This window comes from Oncorhynchus mykiss, chromosome 25 (assembly GCF_057628025.1).
Source record: "Oncorhynchus mykiss isolate SJ-2025 chromosome 25, ASM5762802v1, whole genome shotgun sequence".
NCBI classification, from domain to species: Eukaryota; Metazoa; Chordata; class Actinopteri; order Salmoniformes; family Salmonidae; genus Oncorhynchus; species Oncorhynchus mykiss.
The window spans coordinates 8,362,438-8,374,658 of NC_143046.1; the positions used below are offsets into that span (position 1 = coordinate 8,362,438).

The following is a 12,221-nucleotide window of genomic DNA, read 5'->3' on the forward strand; positions in this document are numbered from 1 at the left end:
TGAAGCATGGGGGTGGCAGCATCATGTTGTGGGGGTGCTTTGCTGCAGGAGGGACTGGTGCACTTCACAAAATAGATAGCATCATGAGGCAGGATATATTGAAGCAACATCTCAAGGCATCAGTCAGGAAGTTAAAGCTTGGTCGCAAATGGGTCTTCCAAATGGACAATGACCCCAAGCATACTTCCAAAGTTGTGGCAAAATGGCTTAAGGACAACAAAGTCAAGATATTGGAGTGGCCATCACAAAGCCCTGACCTCAATCCTATAGAAAATGTGTGGGCAGAACTGAAAAAGCGTGTGTGAGCAAGGAGGCCTACAAACCTGACTCAGTTACATCAGCTCTGTCAGGAAGAATGGGCCAAAATTCACCCAACTTATTGTGGGAAGCTTGTGGAAGGCTACCCAAAATGTTTGACCCAAGTTAAACAATTTATAGGCAATGCTACCAAATACTAATTGAGTGTATGTAAACTTCCACTGGGAATGTTATGAAAGAAACACAATCTGAAATAAATCATTCTATCTACTATTATTCTGACATTTCACATTCTTAAAATAAAGTGGTGATCCTAACTGACCTAAGACAGGAAATGTTAACTAGGATTAAATGTCAGGAATTGTGAGAGACTGAGTTTTAAAGGTATTTTTGGCTGAGGTGTATGTAAACTTCCGACTTCAACTTGTGTATATATATATATTTATTCATGTAATTTTTTTTTTACAGCAGTGGTATGACAGTCTGATCATTTTTGTATTTGGCGTTCTAGGAACTATGTATTCCAGAAACGCTATGTGAAGTTTGATGGCAAAAATCTGCTGTACTTCGGCAGTGAAAAGGTAGGCCTTTTTTTCCTGAATGATGGACTGTCTCACATTTATCACATAAACAGCGTTGTTCATTACAATGTTTGTTTCTTTACCAGTATTTCTCCTCCTTTACTATTCTCTCCAAGGACCCGTACCCCAAAGGAGTGATCCCTCTGGCTGCGATACAGATGGCCCGCATGGCCAAGGACAATAAATTTGAGATAGTGACAAGTCACAGGACGTTTGTCTTCCGGGCTGATAACGAAGGTAAACAAAGCACTTAACAACAACAACAAGCAATTAAAATCTCACACACAAGCAACTACAGACATTAGTTGTCCCAATTTCCCATCGCGGATTTTAAAGTATTGGATAGGTGTTATTAAATCCAAGTGTCCTAGTGCGTACTTTAGAAGAAGTGTCCTAGTGCGTACTTTAGATGACGTGTCCTAGTGCGTACTTTAGAAGAAGTGTCCTAGTGCGTACTTTAGATGAAGTGTCCTAGTGCGTACTTTAGATGAAGTGTCCTAGTGCGTACTTTAGAAGAAGTGTCCTAGTGCGTACTTTAGATGAAGTGTCCTAGTGCGTACTTTAGATGAAGTGTCCTAGTGCGTACTTTAGATGACGTGTCCTAGTGCGTACTTTAGAAGAAGTGTCCTAGTGCGTACTTTAGATGACGTGTCCTAGTGCGTACTTTAGAAGAAGTGTCCTAGTGCGTACTTTAGATGACGTGTCCTAGTGCGTACTTTAGATGAAGTGTCCTAGTGCGTACTTTAGATGACGTGTCCTAGTGCGTACTTTAGAAGAAGTGTCCTAGTGCGTACTTTAGATGAAGTGTCCTAGTGCGTACTTTAGAAGAAGTGTCCTAGTGCGTACTTTAGATGACGTGTCCTAGTGCGTACTTTAGATGAAGTGTCCTAGTGCGTACTTTAGATGAAGTGTCCTAGTGCGTACTTTAGAAGAAGTGTCCTAGTGCGTACTTTAGAAGAAGTGTCCTAGTGCGTACTTTAGAAGAAGTGTCCTAGTGCGTACTTTAGAAGAAGTGTCCTAGTGCGTACTTTAGAAGAAGTGTCCTAGTGCGTACTTTAGAAGAAGTGTCCTAGTGCGTACTTTAGAAGAAGTGTCCTAGTGCGTACTTTAGAAGAAGTGTCCTAGTGCGTACTTTAGATGACGTGTCCTAGTGCGTACTTTAGAAGAAGTGTCCTAGTGCGTACTTTAGATGAAGTGTCCTAGTGCGTACTTTAGATGAAGTGTCCTAGTGCGTACTTTAGATGAAGTGTCCTAGTGCGTACTTTAGAAGAAGTGTCCTAGTGCGTACTTTAGATGAAGTGTCCTAGTGCGTACTTTAGAAGAAGTGTCCTAGTGCGTACTTTAGATGACGTGTCCTAGTGCGTACTTTAGATGAAGTGTCCTAGTGCGTACTTTAGATGACGTGTCCTAGTGCGTACCTTAGATGAAGTGTCCTAGTGCGTACTTTAGATGACGTGTCCTAGTGCGTACTTTAGAAGAAGTGTCCTAGTGCGTACTTTAGATGAAGTGTCCTAGTGCGTACTTTAGAAGAAGTGTTCTAGTGCGTACTTTAGATGAAGTGTCCTAGTGCGTACTTTAGATGACGTGTCCTAGTGCGTACTTTAGATGAAGTGTCCTAGTGCGTACTTTAGATGACGTGTCCTAGTGCGTACTTTAGAAGAAGTGTCCTAGTGCGTACTTTAGATGAAGTGTCCTAGTGCGTACTTTAGATGAAGTGTCCTAGTGCGTACTTTAGATGAAGTGTCCTAGTGCGTACTTTAGATGAAGTGTCCTAGTGCGTACTTTAGAAGAAGTGTCCTAGTGTGTACTTTAGAAGAAGTGTGAAGGATTGGGGATGCAGCTATAGAAGCAGAAAACAACTTATGTGATAACGTCTGTTGGACAAAGGTTGGACCCAATAACCCTCTTTTCTCTCTGGAGACTCAAATGACCCAAATGAGCAAAATAGTCTCTGAGAGACAACATGGTATCAACATGGTATCAGTTACTGTCACAATATCATAGTAAAAACATATTGTTTATGACTTTATTTTAGGCTACTGATTCCTCTGTTATTTATCTATTAGGAAATGATTTGGTATCAAAAGATAGTTTTCTGGTACAATTGGTAACTGACTGATACAAAAGGATGCTTGGTTTTGAATCCAAACGACACAAACAATTATTTCACATATTGTTATTGTGTAATTACCATTTTACCATATAATTTCATAGTAAATACCTGTTATTTTCTGTACCATTTTTTTAAAATTGTATTTTAAATAAATGGTTGGTATTACAATTTGTATTATCTTTCTACCTGTCCCCTCTCAGTGCAGAGACATCAGTGGTGCAGTACCCTACAGGGGAGGGTGAAGGAACAGCTTGTGTTCGGGCGCCCTCGCTTCGGTCCTGGCAGCCACTGTCAGAGGAGTGGTCCTCTGGAGCTCAAAGGGACCAAGGCAAAAATCTACGTGGCCATCAACACAGAGCAGGTCTGGCTGTACAAGACTGAGCAGTGTTTTAGGAATGGGATTGGAATCACGCTGATCGAGGCCAGAGGAGCTACGATCAGAGACGGCAAAGGAAAGAGCTTTGACCTCATCACACCTTATAAAACATTCAGGTTTGTATTTACCGACGTGGGAATAACACTTATATACCTTTTTTCTCTAGTTTTGTCAACAAATACATTCTGTTCATCATCACTCGGGGCTCCCGGACTTCCACCCGTGAGTCCCATAGGGCGGCGCACAATTGTCCCAGCATCGTCCGGGTTTAGCCGGTGTAGGCCGTCATTGTAAATAAGAATTTGTTCTTAACTGACTTGCCTAGTTAAATAAACCTCCTACACTGTTGTTTTTTTGAATCCCTGAAAACAGAGACAATTGTGTTTGATTGAGCCAGAAGAGTTTTTGATTGATTGTCCCTGTAGTTTCACAGCTGAGTCTGAGCGGGATAAGAGGGACTGGATGGAGGCTGTACAGGAGTCCATAGCAGAGACCCTGTCTGACTACGAGGTGGCTGAGAAGATCTGGTCCAACAGGTTCAATAAGCTCTGTGCTGACTGCCAAGCAGTCAACCCTGACTGGGCCTCCATTAACCTCTGTGTTGTCATCTGTAAGAACTGTGCAGGTGAGACAGCGTTTCCCCTACTATTGTATAGGTGGGGCGAGCTCCCCCTCTCTAGCTCTGTTGCCCCTTGCCTAAAATCGTGGTTTCAGTTTGATGCCAGAGGGCCTAGCTGGATTTGGGTCCCATCTGGTGTGTGTGACTGATGAGATAACTTAGACACCTGGCCAATAGCTGCCAATGCTATCAGCCCATTGTCATGAGCCACAACAGTTTCATTCTCACCTGTGTTGTTTAAGCCCACCTGTGCCAGGTGAAGTGAAATGTTGCTCTGGAAATGTTTTTCAAATACACACATAATTTCACTGTGTCGTGGTTCTCTCTAGCGAGGCAGCACCTGAGTGTCCTGTTACCAACATTGTCTCGTACCAGTACCAACACTGTCTCGTACCAGTACCAACACTGTCTCCAACACTGTCTCGTACCAGTACCAACACTGTCTCGTACCAGTACCAACACTGTCTCGTACCAGCACCAACACTGTCTCGTACCAGCACCAACACTGTCTCGTACCAGCACCAACACTGTCTCGTACCAGCACCAACACTGTCTCGTACCAACACCAACACCAACACTGTCTCGTACCAACACTGTCTCGTACCAACACTGTCTCGTACCAGTACCAACACTGTCTCGTACCAACACTGTCTCGTACCAACACTGTCTCGTACCAGCACCAACACTGTCTCGTACCAGCACCAACACTGTCTCGTACCAGCACCAACACTGTCTCGTACCAGCACCAACACTGTCTCGTACCAACACCAACACCAACACTGTCTCGTACCAACACTGTCTCGTACCAACACTGTCTCGTACCAGTACCAACACTGTCTCGTACCAACACCAACACTGTCTCGTACCAGCACCAACACCAACACTGTCTCGTACCAACACTGTCTCGTACCAACACTGTCTCGTACCAGCACCAACACTGTCTCGTACCAGCACCAACACTGTCTCGTACCAGCACCAACACTGTCTCGTACCAGCACCAACACTGTCTCGTACCAACACCAACACCAACACTGTCTCGTACCAACACTGTCTCGTACCAACACTGTCTCGTACCAGTACCAACACTGTCTCGTACCAACACTGTCTCGTACCAACACTGTCTCGTACCAACACTGTCTTGTACCAGTACCAACACTGTCTCGTACCAGGAGAGTGATTATGGAGGTCTTTTGTCCCCTTTCCCCTGCAGGTCAACACAGAGGTCTGGGGACTATGGTGTCTAAAGTACAGAGCCTGAAACTGGACACCAGCGTGTGGAGCAACGAGATCGTGCAGGTGAGAGGAACGAGAAGGCTTCTTCAGGGAGAGGGAAAGGGAGAAAGTCAGGGGAAATGCTCACGTTTATTTTAGTTAAGTGGCAAAAAAAATATTTTCCGGGATACTGAAAATCAGTTTGTTTTGTTGTGTATCAAGGACTTCGCACTATTTTCACCTCCAACAGATCCATTATATTGGAACAGAGTTGAAATATCTTTTGGACATTTTTAAGATGGATGTCCGATGATAGACTGTGAATATAGTCAGGACCTCATGAGTTCTGATTATTCTGTGTTTTTGATTTTGTGTAAACTGTCATGCGTTTGTGTGTTCGTCAGCTCTTCATAATGTTGGGGAACGACCGAGCCAATGAGTTCTGGGCGGCCAGGTTATCTCCAGCTGACGAGTTAGACCGTGACGCCACACCGGACCAGCGGAGAGAGTTTATCATCCATAAGTACCGTGAGGGGCGCTACCGACACCCCCACCCCAACTTCAACACACAGGAGGAGCTGCTCAAGGTACAGGAACACCATTGTTTAGCTTTCAAATGTTCAGCTGCTATAAGAGGATCGAGGGGAAAGGGGGATACCTAGTCAGTTGTACAACTGAAATGTGTCTTCCTGCATGTAATCCAGCCTCTCTGAATCAGAGGGGGGGGGGGGGGGGCTGCCTTAATCGACATCCACGGCGCCCGAGGAACAGTGGGGGAACTGTCTTGCTCAGGGGCAGAGCGGCAGATTTTTACCTTGTCAGCTCAGGGATTTGATCCAGCAACCTTTTGGTTACTAGTCCAACGCTCCTAGCCGCCAGGCTACCTGCCACCCCTATGTGGTGTGTTGTATAGGCTATATTCTTATCATAAACCCTTATTATTTGTCTACAAGGCGTACGAATGGAGAACATCTACTCTCTGTCTCGGCTGGCTGCTCTGTCTCTCAGTATAAACACAGGGCTGTCTGCTCTGTCTCTCAGTATAAACACAGGGCAGTCTGCTCTGTCTCAGTATAAACACAGGGCAGTCTGCTCTGTCTCAGTATAAACACAGGGCTGTCTGCTCTGTCTCTCAGTATAAACACAGGGCTGTCTGCTCTGTCTCTCAGTATAAACACAGGGCTGTCTGCTCTGTCTCAGTATAAACACAGGGCTGTCTGCTCTGTCTCAGTATAAACACAGGGCTGTCTGCTCTGTCTCTCAGTAAAAACACAGGGCTGTCTGCTCTGTCTCTCAGTATAAACACAGGGCTGTCTGCTCTGTCTCAGTATAAACACAGGGCTGTCTGCTCTGTCTCTCAGTATAAACACAGGGCTGTCTGCTCTGTCTCTCAGTATAAACACAGGGCTGTCTGCTCTGTCTCTCAGTATAAACACAGGGCTGTCTGCTCTGTCTCAGTATAAACACAGGGCTGTCTGCTCTGTCTCAGTATAAACACAGGGCTGTCTGCTCTGTCTCTCAGTATAAACACAGGGCTGTCTGCTCTGTCTCTCAGTATAAACACAGGGCTGTCTGCTCTGTCTCAGTATAAACACAGGGCTGTCTGCTCTGTCTCTCAGTATAAACACAGGGCTGTCTGCTCTGTCTCAGTATAAACACAGGGCTGTCTGCTCTGTCTCTCAGTATAAACACAAGGGCTGTCTGCTCTGTCTCTCAGTATAAACACAGGGCTGTCTGCTCTGTCTCTCAGTATAAACACACAGCTGTCTGCTCTGTCTCTCAGTATAACACAGGGCTGTCTGCTCTGTCTCAGTATAAACACACGGCTGTCTGCTCTGTCTCTCAGTATAAACACAGGGCTGTCTGCTCTGTCTCTCAGTATAAACACAGGGCTGTCTGCTCTGTCTCAGTATAAACACACGGCTGTCTGCTCTGTCTCTCAGTATAAACACACAGCTGTCTGCTCTGTCTCTCAGTAAAAACACACAGCTGGCTGCCCACATGAATTTCACATGTTTTTCTGTAAGGGTACACATTTTAGACTAGATGCTATTGGTGGTAGTTTTAGTACCTGTAAGCTATACTAGGGTTCAAGTTACGGCTATAGCTGCCTGTAGCTGGCATGCAGCCAGACATTTATCCCAACAACAATGACATGGAATGTGCTTTGAAACTAAAACCATTAGAGAGAGTAGATGAAAGGGAGCCAGTTGAATGGAGAGGGGACTTTTTGGAATATAGGCTGAATGTCCCTGTCCCTGTGGCTGTGGATACTTTTAGTGGTACGTCTGTGTGTGTGTGTGTGTTGTGTCACCCTAATATGTCCTCTAATTCTTTCCTCTCTGTCTCTCCTCTCTCTCTCTCTCTCTCTCTACCCTGCAGGTTCTGTGTACTGCTGTGACCGAGCAGAACCTGCTGAAGACAGTCACCCAGATCTTTACCGAGGCAGAGGCTGTCCGAGCCCGCCTCGCTGCCTCTAATGGATATGACAAGCATCTGTCTCAGGAATACTCCCTCCCGCAAGGCACCTCAGGTAAGACAGGGGGCTGGATTTATTTTCCTGCTGGACTTTTTGTGCATTATGTTACTATTTTGCGACCGTGCAGTATAATGAAGTGTGCTCGGCAGCTCTCTGGAAAAAGCTTTCAAGTCATTACAGCATGGTTCATGGTTTGATAGAGAACCCAGAGCTTTTGTGATGAAAAAGTTTGGTCTTCCTCTGTGTGTTGACCTCTAGTGTTGTAGGAGTAAAATATCTCTGTTGAAACAGCACAACTCGATATCTCTGTTGAAACAGCACAACTAGATATCTCTGTTGAAACAGCACAACTAGATATCTCTGTTGAAACAGCACAAGTAGATATCTCTGTTGAAACAGCACAACTAGATATCTCTGTTGAAACAGCACAACTAGATATCTCTGTTGAAACAGCACAAGTAGATATCTCTGTTGAAACAGCACCACTAGATATCTCTGTTGAAACAGCACCACTAGATATCTCTGTTGAAACAGCACAACTAGATATCTCTGTTGAAACAGCACAACTAGATATCTCTGTTGAAACAGCACCACTAGATATCTCTGTTGAAACAGCACAGCTAGATATCTCTGTTGAAACAGCACAGCTAGATATCTCTGTTGAAACAGCACCACTAGATATCTCTGTTGAAACAGCACCGCTAGATATCTCTGTTGAAACAGCACCGCTAGATATCTCTGTTGAAACAGCACAACTAGATATCTCTGTTGAAACAGCACAGCTAGATATCTCTGTTGAAACAGCACCACTAGATATCTCTGTTGAAACAGCACCGCTAGAGATCTCTGTTGAAACAGCACCGCTAGATATCTCTGTTGAAACAGCACCGCTAGATATCTCTGTTGAAACAGCACCACTAGATATCTCTGTTGAAACAGCACAACTAGATATCTCTGTTGAACCAGCACAACTAGATATCTCTGTTGAAACAGCACCACTAGATATCTCTGAAACAGCACAACTAGATATCTCTGTTGAAACAGCACAACTAGATATCTCTGTTGAAACAGCACAACTAGATATCTCTGTTGAAACAGCACAACTAGATATCTCTGTTGAAACAGCACAACTAGATATCTCTGAAACAGCACAACTAGATATCTCTGTTGAAACAGCACAACTAGATATCTCTGAAACAGCACAACTAGATATCTCTGTTGAAACAGCACAACTAGATATCTCTGTTGAAACAGCACAACTAGATATCTCTGAAACAGCACAACTAGATATCTCTGTTGAAACAGCACAACTAGATATCTCTGTTGAAACAGCACCACTAGATATCTCTGTTGAAACAGCACAACTAGATATCTCTGTTGAAACAGCACCACTAGATATCTCTGTTGAAACAGCACCACTAGATATCTCTGTTGAAACAGCACCACTAGATATCTCTGTTGAAACAGCACAACTAGATATCTCTGTTGAAACAGCACCACTAGATATCTCTGTTGAAACAGCACCACTAGATATCTCTGTTGAAACAGCACAACTAGATATCTCTGTTGAAACAGCACAACTAGATATCTCTGTTGAAACAGCACAACTAGATATCTCTGTTGAAACAGCACCACTAGATATCTCTGTTGAAACAGCACCACTAGATATCTCTGTTGAAACAGCACAACTAGATATCTCTGTTGAAACAGCACAACTAGATATCTCTGTTGAAACAGCACAACTAGATATCTCTGTTGAAACAGCACCACTAGATATCTCTGAAACAGCACCACTAGATATCTCTGTTGAAACAGCACAACTAGATATCTCTGAAACAGCACAACTAGATATCTCTGAAACAGCACAACTAGATATCTCTGTTGAAACAGCACAACTAGAACACTGGAGGGAAAACTTATTTAGAAACTTAATCTACATTTCAATTCATAACCGTTTATCACACATCTGATCATTTATAACGTATCATCTTGTAAATGCATTTATTATGGCTTATTCATGACTCTTTCTGAAGTACGACTTAATGTTTTGTCCTGTTTGCCTAGACCCCAACTCGTGTTTTTTTGGGAGTGTTAAAACCAGTTATTTTTCCCGTCTATTCCTCCCTGTTTTCTCAGACCCCGGTGTGTATGATGAGATTATGCAGGCCGTGCTGCACTCCGGCTACCTCTACAAGTCAGCCTCAATGAACAAAGGGACATTATCCAGGAAAACCAGAGAAGGTAGGCATGTGTGCGCGTGCGCGTGTGTGTGTGTGTTGGCAGGTGCTAACAGCACACCACTTGGCAGAGATTGAATAGAGGAATACTGCCTCCTCAGTAACATCAGCATAAAGGCCTATAGAGAACAAAGCACTTTATACAACCAAATACTGACTGGGCCAATACTGTTCTGTTATAAAATCCACTACTCACTGTTAGTGGCTGGAGTCTCTACAGTAAAACAGAGTTTTGTGATTTAGAAAGTTACTCATAGTTACTTGTAGTTTATTTATCTTTAAAAACACAGCCCATTATAAAAATCCCTAATTTAAATTTTAAAGGGACCACGATTTCCAGGCTTCTTCACGTTTGTTCGCTCTAATAGCCGAGGGATGAGCGTGATTATGAAGTACGGCAACGTTAGAATATTGTAGAAAGAAACGGCTTATATTTTTGCTGTTATTTCCACCCCAGATTTCCAGAAGTACTGGTGCACGGTGGAGAGGTCTCTTCTGTTCTACGAGTCTGACCGATGTCCTGATCCTAGCATGAAGATCAACGTCAAAGACATCGTCTGTCTGGGGGTCAGCAGGCCGGACTCCTGCAACAACAACGGTTTCATTGACAGGTTAGAGGACCAATCATGGCACAGTAACTAATGTAGGCGGCCAATCATACTGTCTCTTTCAAACACGTGGAGAAAAGGTACATTTAGCATGAAATGGTTATATCACTGCCACTCAATGTACAGGCATCTACCAACTAGTGTTGATCTAATGCCCTTCACGTATGTTCCTGTGTGTTGTTGTAGGTTTCTCTATACGTTTCAACTGTACCTGTCCTCAGAGAAGCTCTATCAGTTTGGATTGGAAACTCCTGATGCACTGCAATGTTGGGTCAAGGCCATCGGAAAGGTATGAGATGACTTTCTATCCTCAAAGAGTGCAATGCCTGCACACTGATGATGCCAATTCTCATCTTTACTGGTGTAGTTAGATCTCTTCCAGCTCAGAACATTGTAATGTCCCTCTGCATACATAAAGGGGGAGGGGTTACAGTAAATTGTTCCCTCCTTTCTAACCAACACCATCTATGTACTGTACTAGCCTGGGATGTGTCTGTTTTAATGACTTCCTGTGTTGTCTTCCTCTTCCTGTGTTGTCTTCCTCAGGCCGCCACACCTTTAAGCTGCCACTGCCTGCTAGCGAGGGAGTTTGAGCGGGTGGGAGTGCTGCGTTACAAGGCCATGCGAGACCCTTCTCAGTGGAAAGAGGGATATTTTGTCCTTCAGAAGTCTAACCTCTTCATCTGCCCAGGGAACGACGGAGCAGCTGAGGACATTATCAACCTTAAACGTCTGCAAGAGCTCAGTGAGTCTCCTGTCCTGACCAAAGCTTTACTGGCACTGTGTGGTAATGTACAGTTGCGACCAAAAGTTTTGAGAATGACACAAATCTACATTTTCACAACGTCTGCTGCCTCAATGACAATTTGCATATACTCCATGTGTTATGAATGTTATGAAGAGTGATCAGATGAATTGCAATTAATTGCAAAGTCCCTCTTTGCCATGCAAATGAACTGAATCCCCTCCCCAAAAAAACATTTCCACTGCATTTCATCCCTGCCACAAAAGGACCAGCTGACATCATGTCAGTGATTCTCTCGTTAACACAGGTGTGAGTGTTGACGAGGACAAGGCTGGAGATCACTCTGTCATGCTAATTGAGTTTGAATAACAGACTGGAAGCTTCAAAAGGAGGGTGGTGCTTGGAATCATTGTTCTTCCTCTGTCAACCATGGTTACCTGCAAGGAAACGCGTGCCGTCATCATCGCTTTGCACAAAAAGGGCTTCACAGGCAAGGATATTGCTGCCAGTAAGATTGCACCTAAATCAACCATTTATCGGATCATCAAGAACTTCAAGGAGAGCGGTTAAATGATTGTGAAGAAGGCTTCAGGGCGCCCAAAAAAGTCCAGCAAGTTCCAGGACCGTCTCCTAAAGTTGCAGGATCAGCTGCAGGATCGGGGCACCACCAGTACAGAGCTTGCTCAGGAATGGCAGCAGGCAGGTGTGAGTGCATCTGCACGCACAGTGAGGCAAAGACCTTTGAACGATGGCCTGGTGTCAAGAAGGGCAGCAAAGAAGCCACTTCTCTCCAGGAAAAACATCAGGAACAGACTGATATTCTGCAAAAGGTACAGGGATTGGACTGCTGAGGACTGGGGTAAAGTAATTTTCTCTGATGAATCCCCTTTCCTATTGTTTCGGGCATTCGTAAAAATGCTTGTCTGGAGAAGACAAGGTGAGCGCTACCATCTGTCCTGTGTCATGCCAACAGTAAAGCATCCTGAGACCATT

General features: G+C 44.2%; 1 protein-coding gene across 3 annotated transcripts in view; it reads left to right on the forward strand.

Annotated features, from left to right (window-relative positions):
• Nucleotides 1–12,221, forward strand: part of arap3 (ArfGAP with RhoGAP domain, ankyrin repeat and PH domain 3) — a 59,745-nt gene that overhangs the window by 25,547 nt on the left and 21,977 nt on the right. For all 3 annotated transcript variants that reach the window (XM_090220028.1, XM_090220030.1, XM_090220029.1), the window contains exons 7-17: nucleotides 770–839; nucleotides 956–1,076; nucleotides 3,153–3,444; nucleotides 3,754–3,953; nucleotides 5,158–5,243; nucleotides 5,564–5,746; nucleotides 7,542–7,692; nucleotides 9,775–9,879; nucleotides 10,333–10,486; nucleotides 10,670–10,772; nucleotides 11,030–11,228. In XM_090220028.1, coding sequence (XP_090076154.1) covers nucleotides 770–839; nucleotides 956–1,076; nucleotides 3,153–3,444; nucleotides 3,754–3,953; nucleotides 5,158–5,243; nucleotides 5,564–5,746; nucleotides 7,542–7,692; nucleotides 9,775–9,879; nucleotides 10,333–10,486; nucleotides 10,670–10,772; nucleotides 11,030–11,228 — 1,664 coding nt within the window. The remainder of the gene's footprint in view (nucleotides 1–769; nucleotides 840–955; nucleotides 1,077–3,152; nucleotides 3,445–3,753; nucleotides 3,954–5,157; nucleotides 5,244–5,563; nucleotides 5,747–7,541; nucleotides 7,693–9,774; nucleotides 9,880–10,332; nucleotides 10,487–10,669; nucleotides 10,773–11,029; nucleotides 11,229–12,221) is intronic.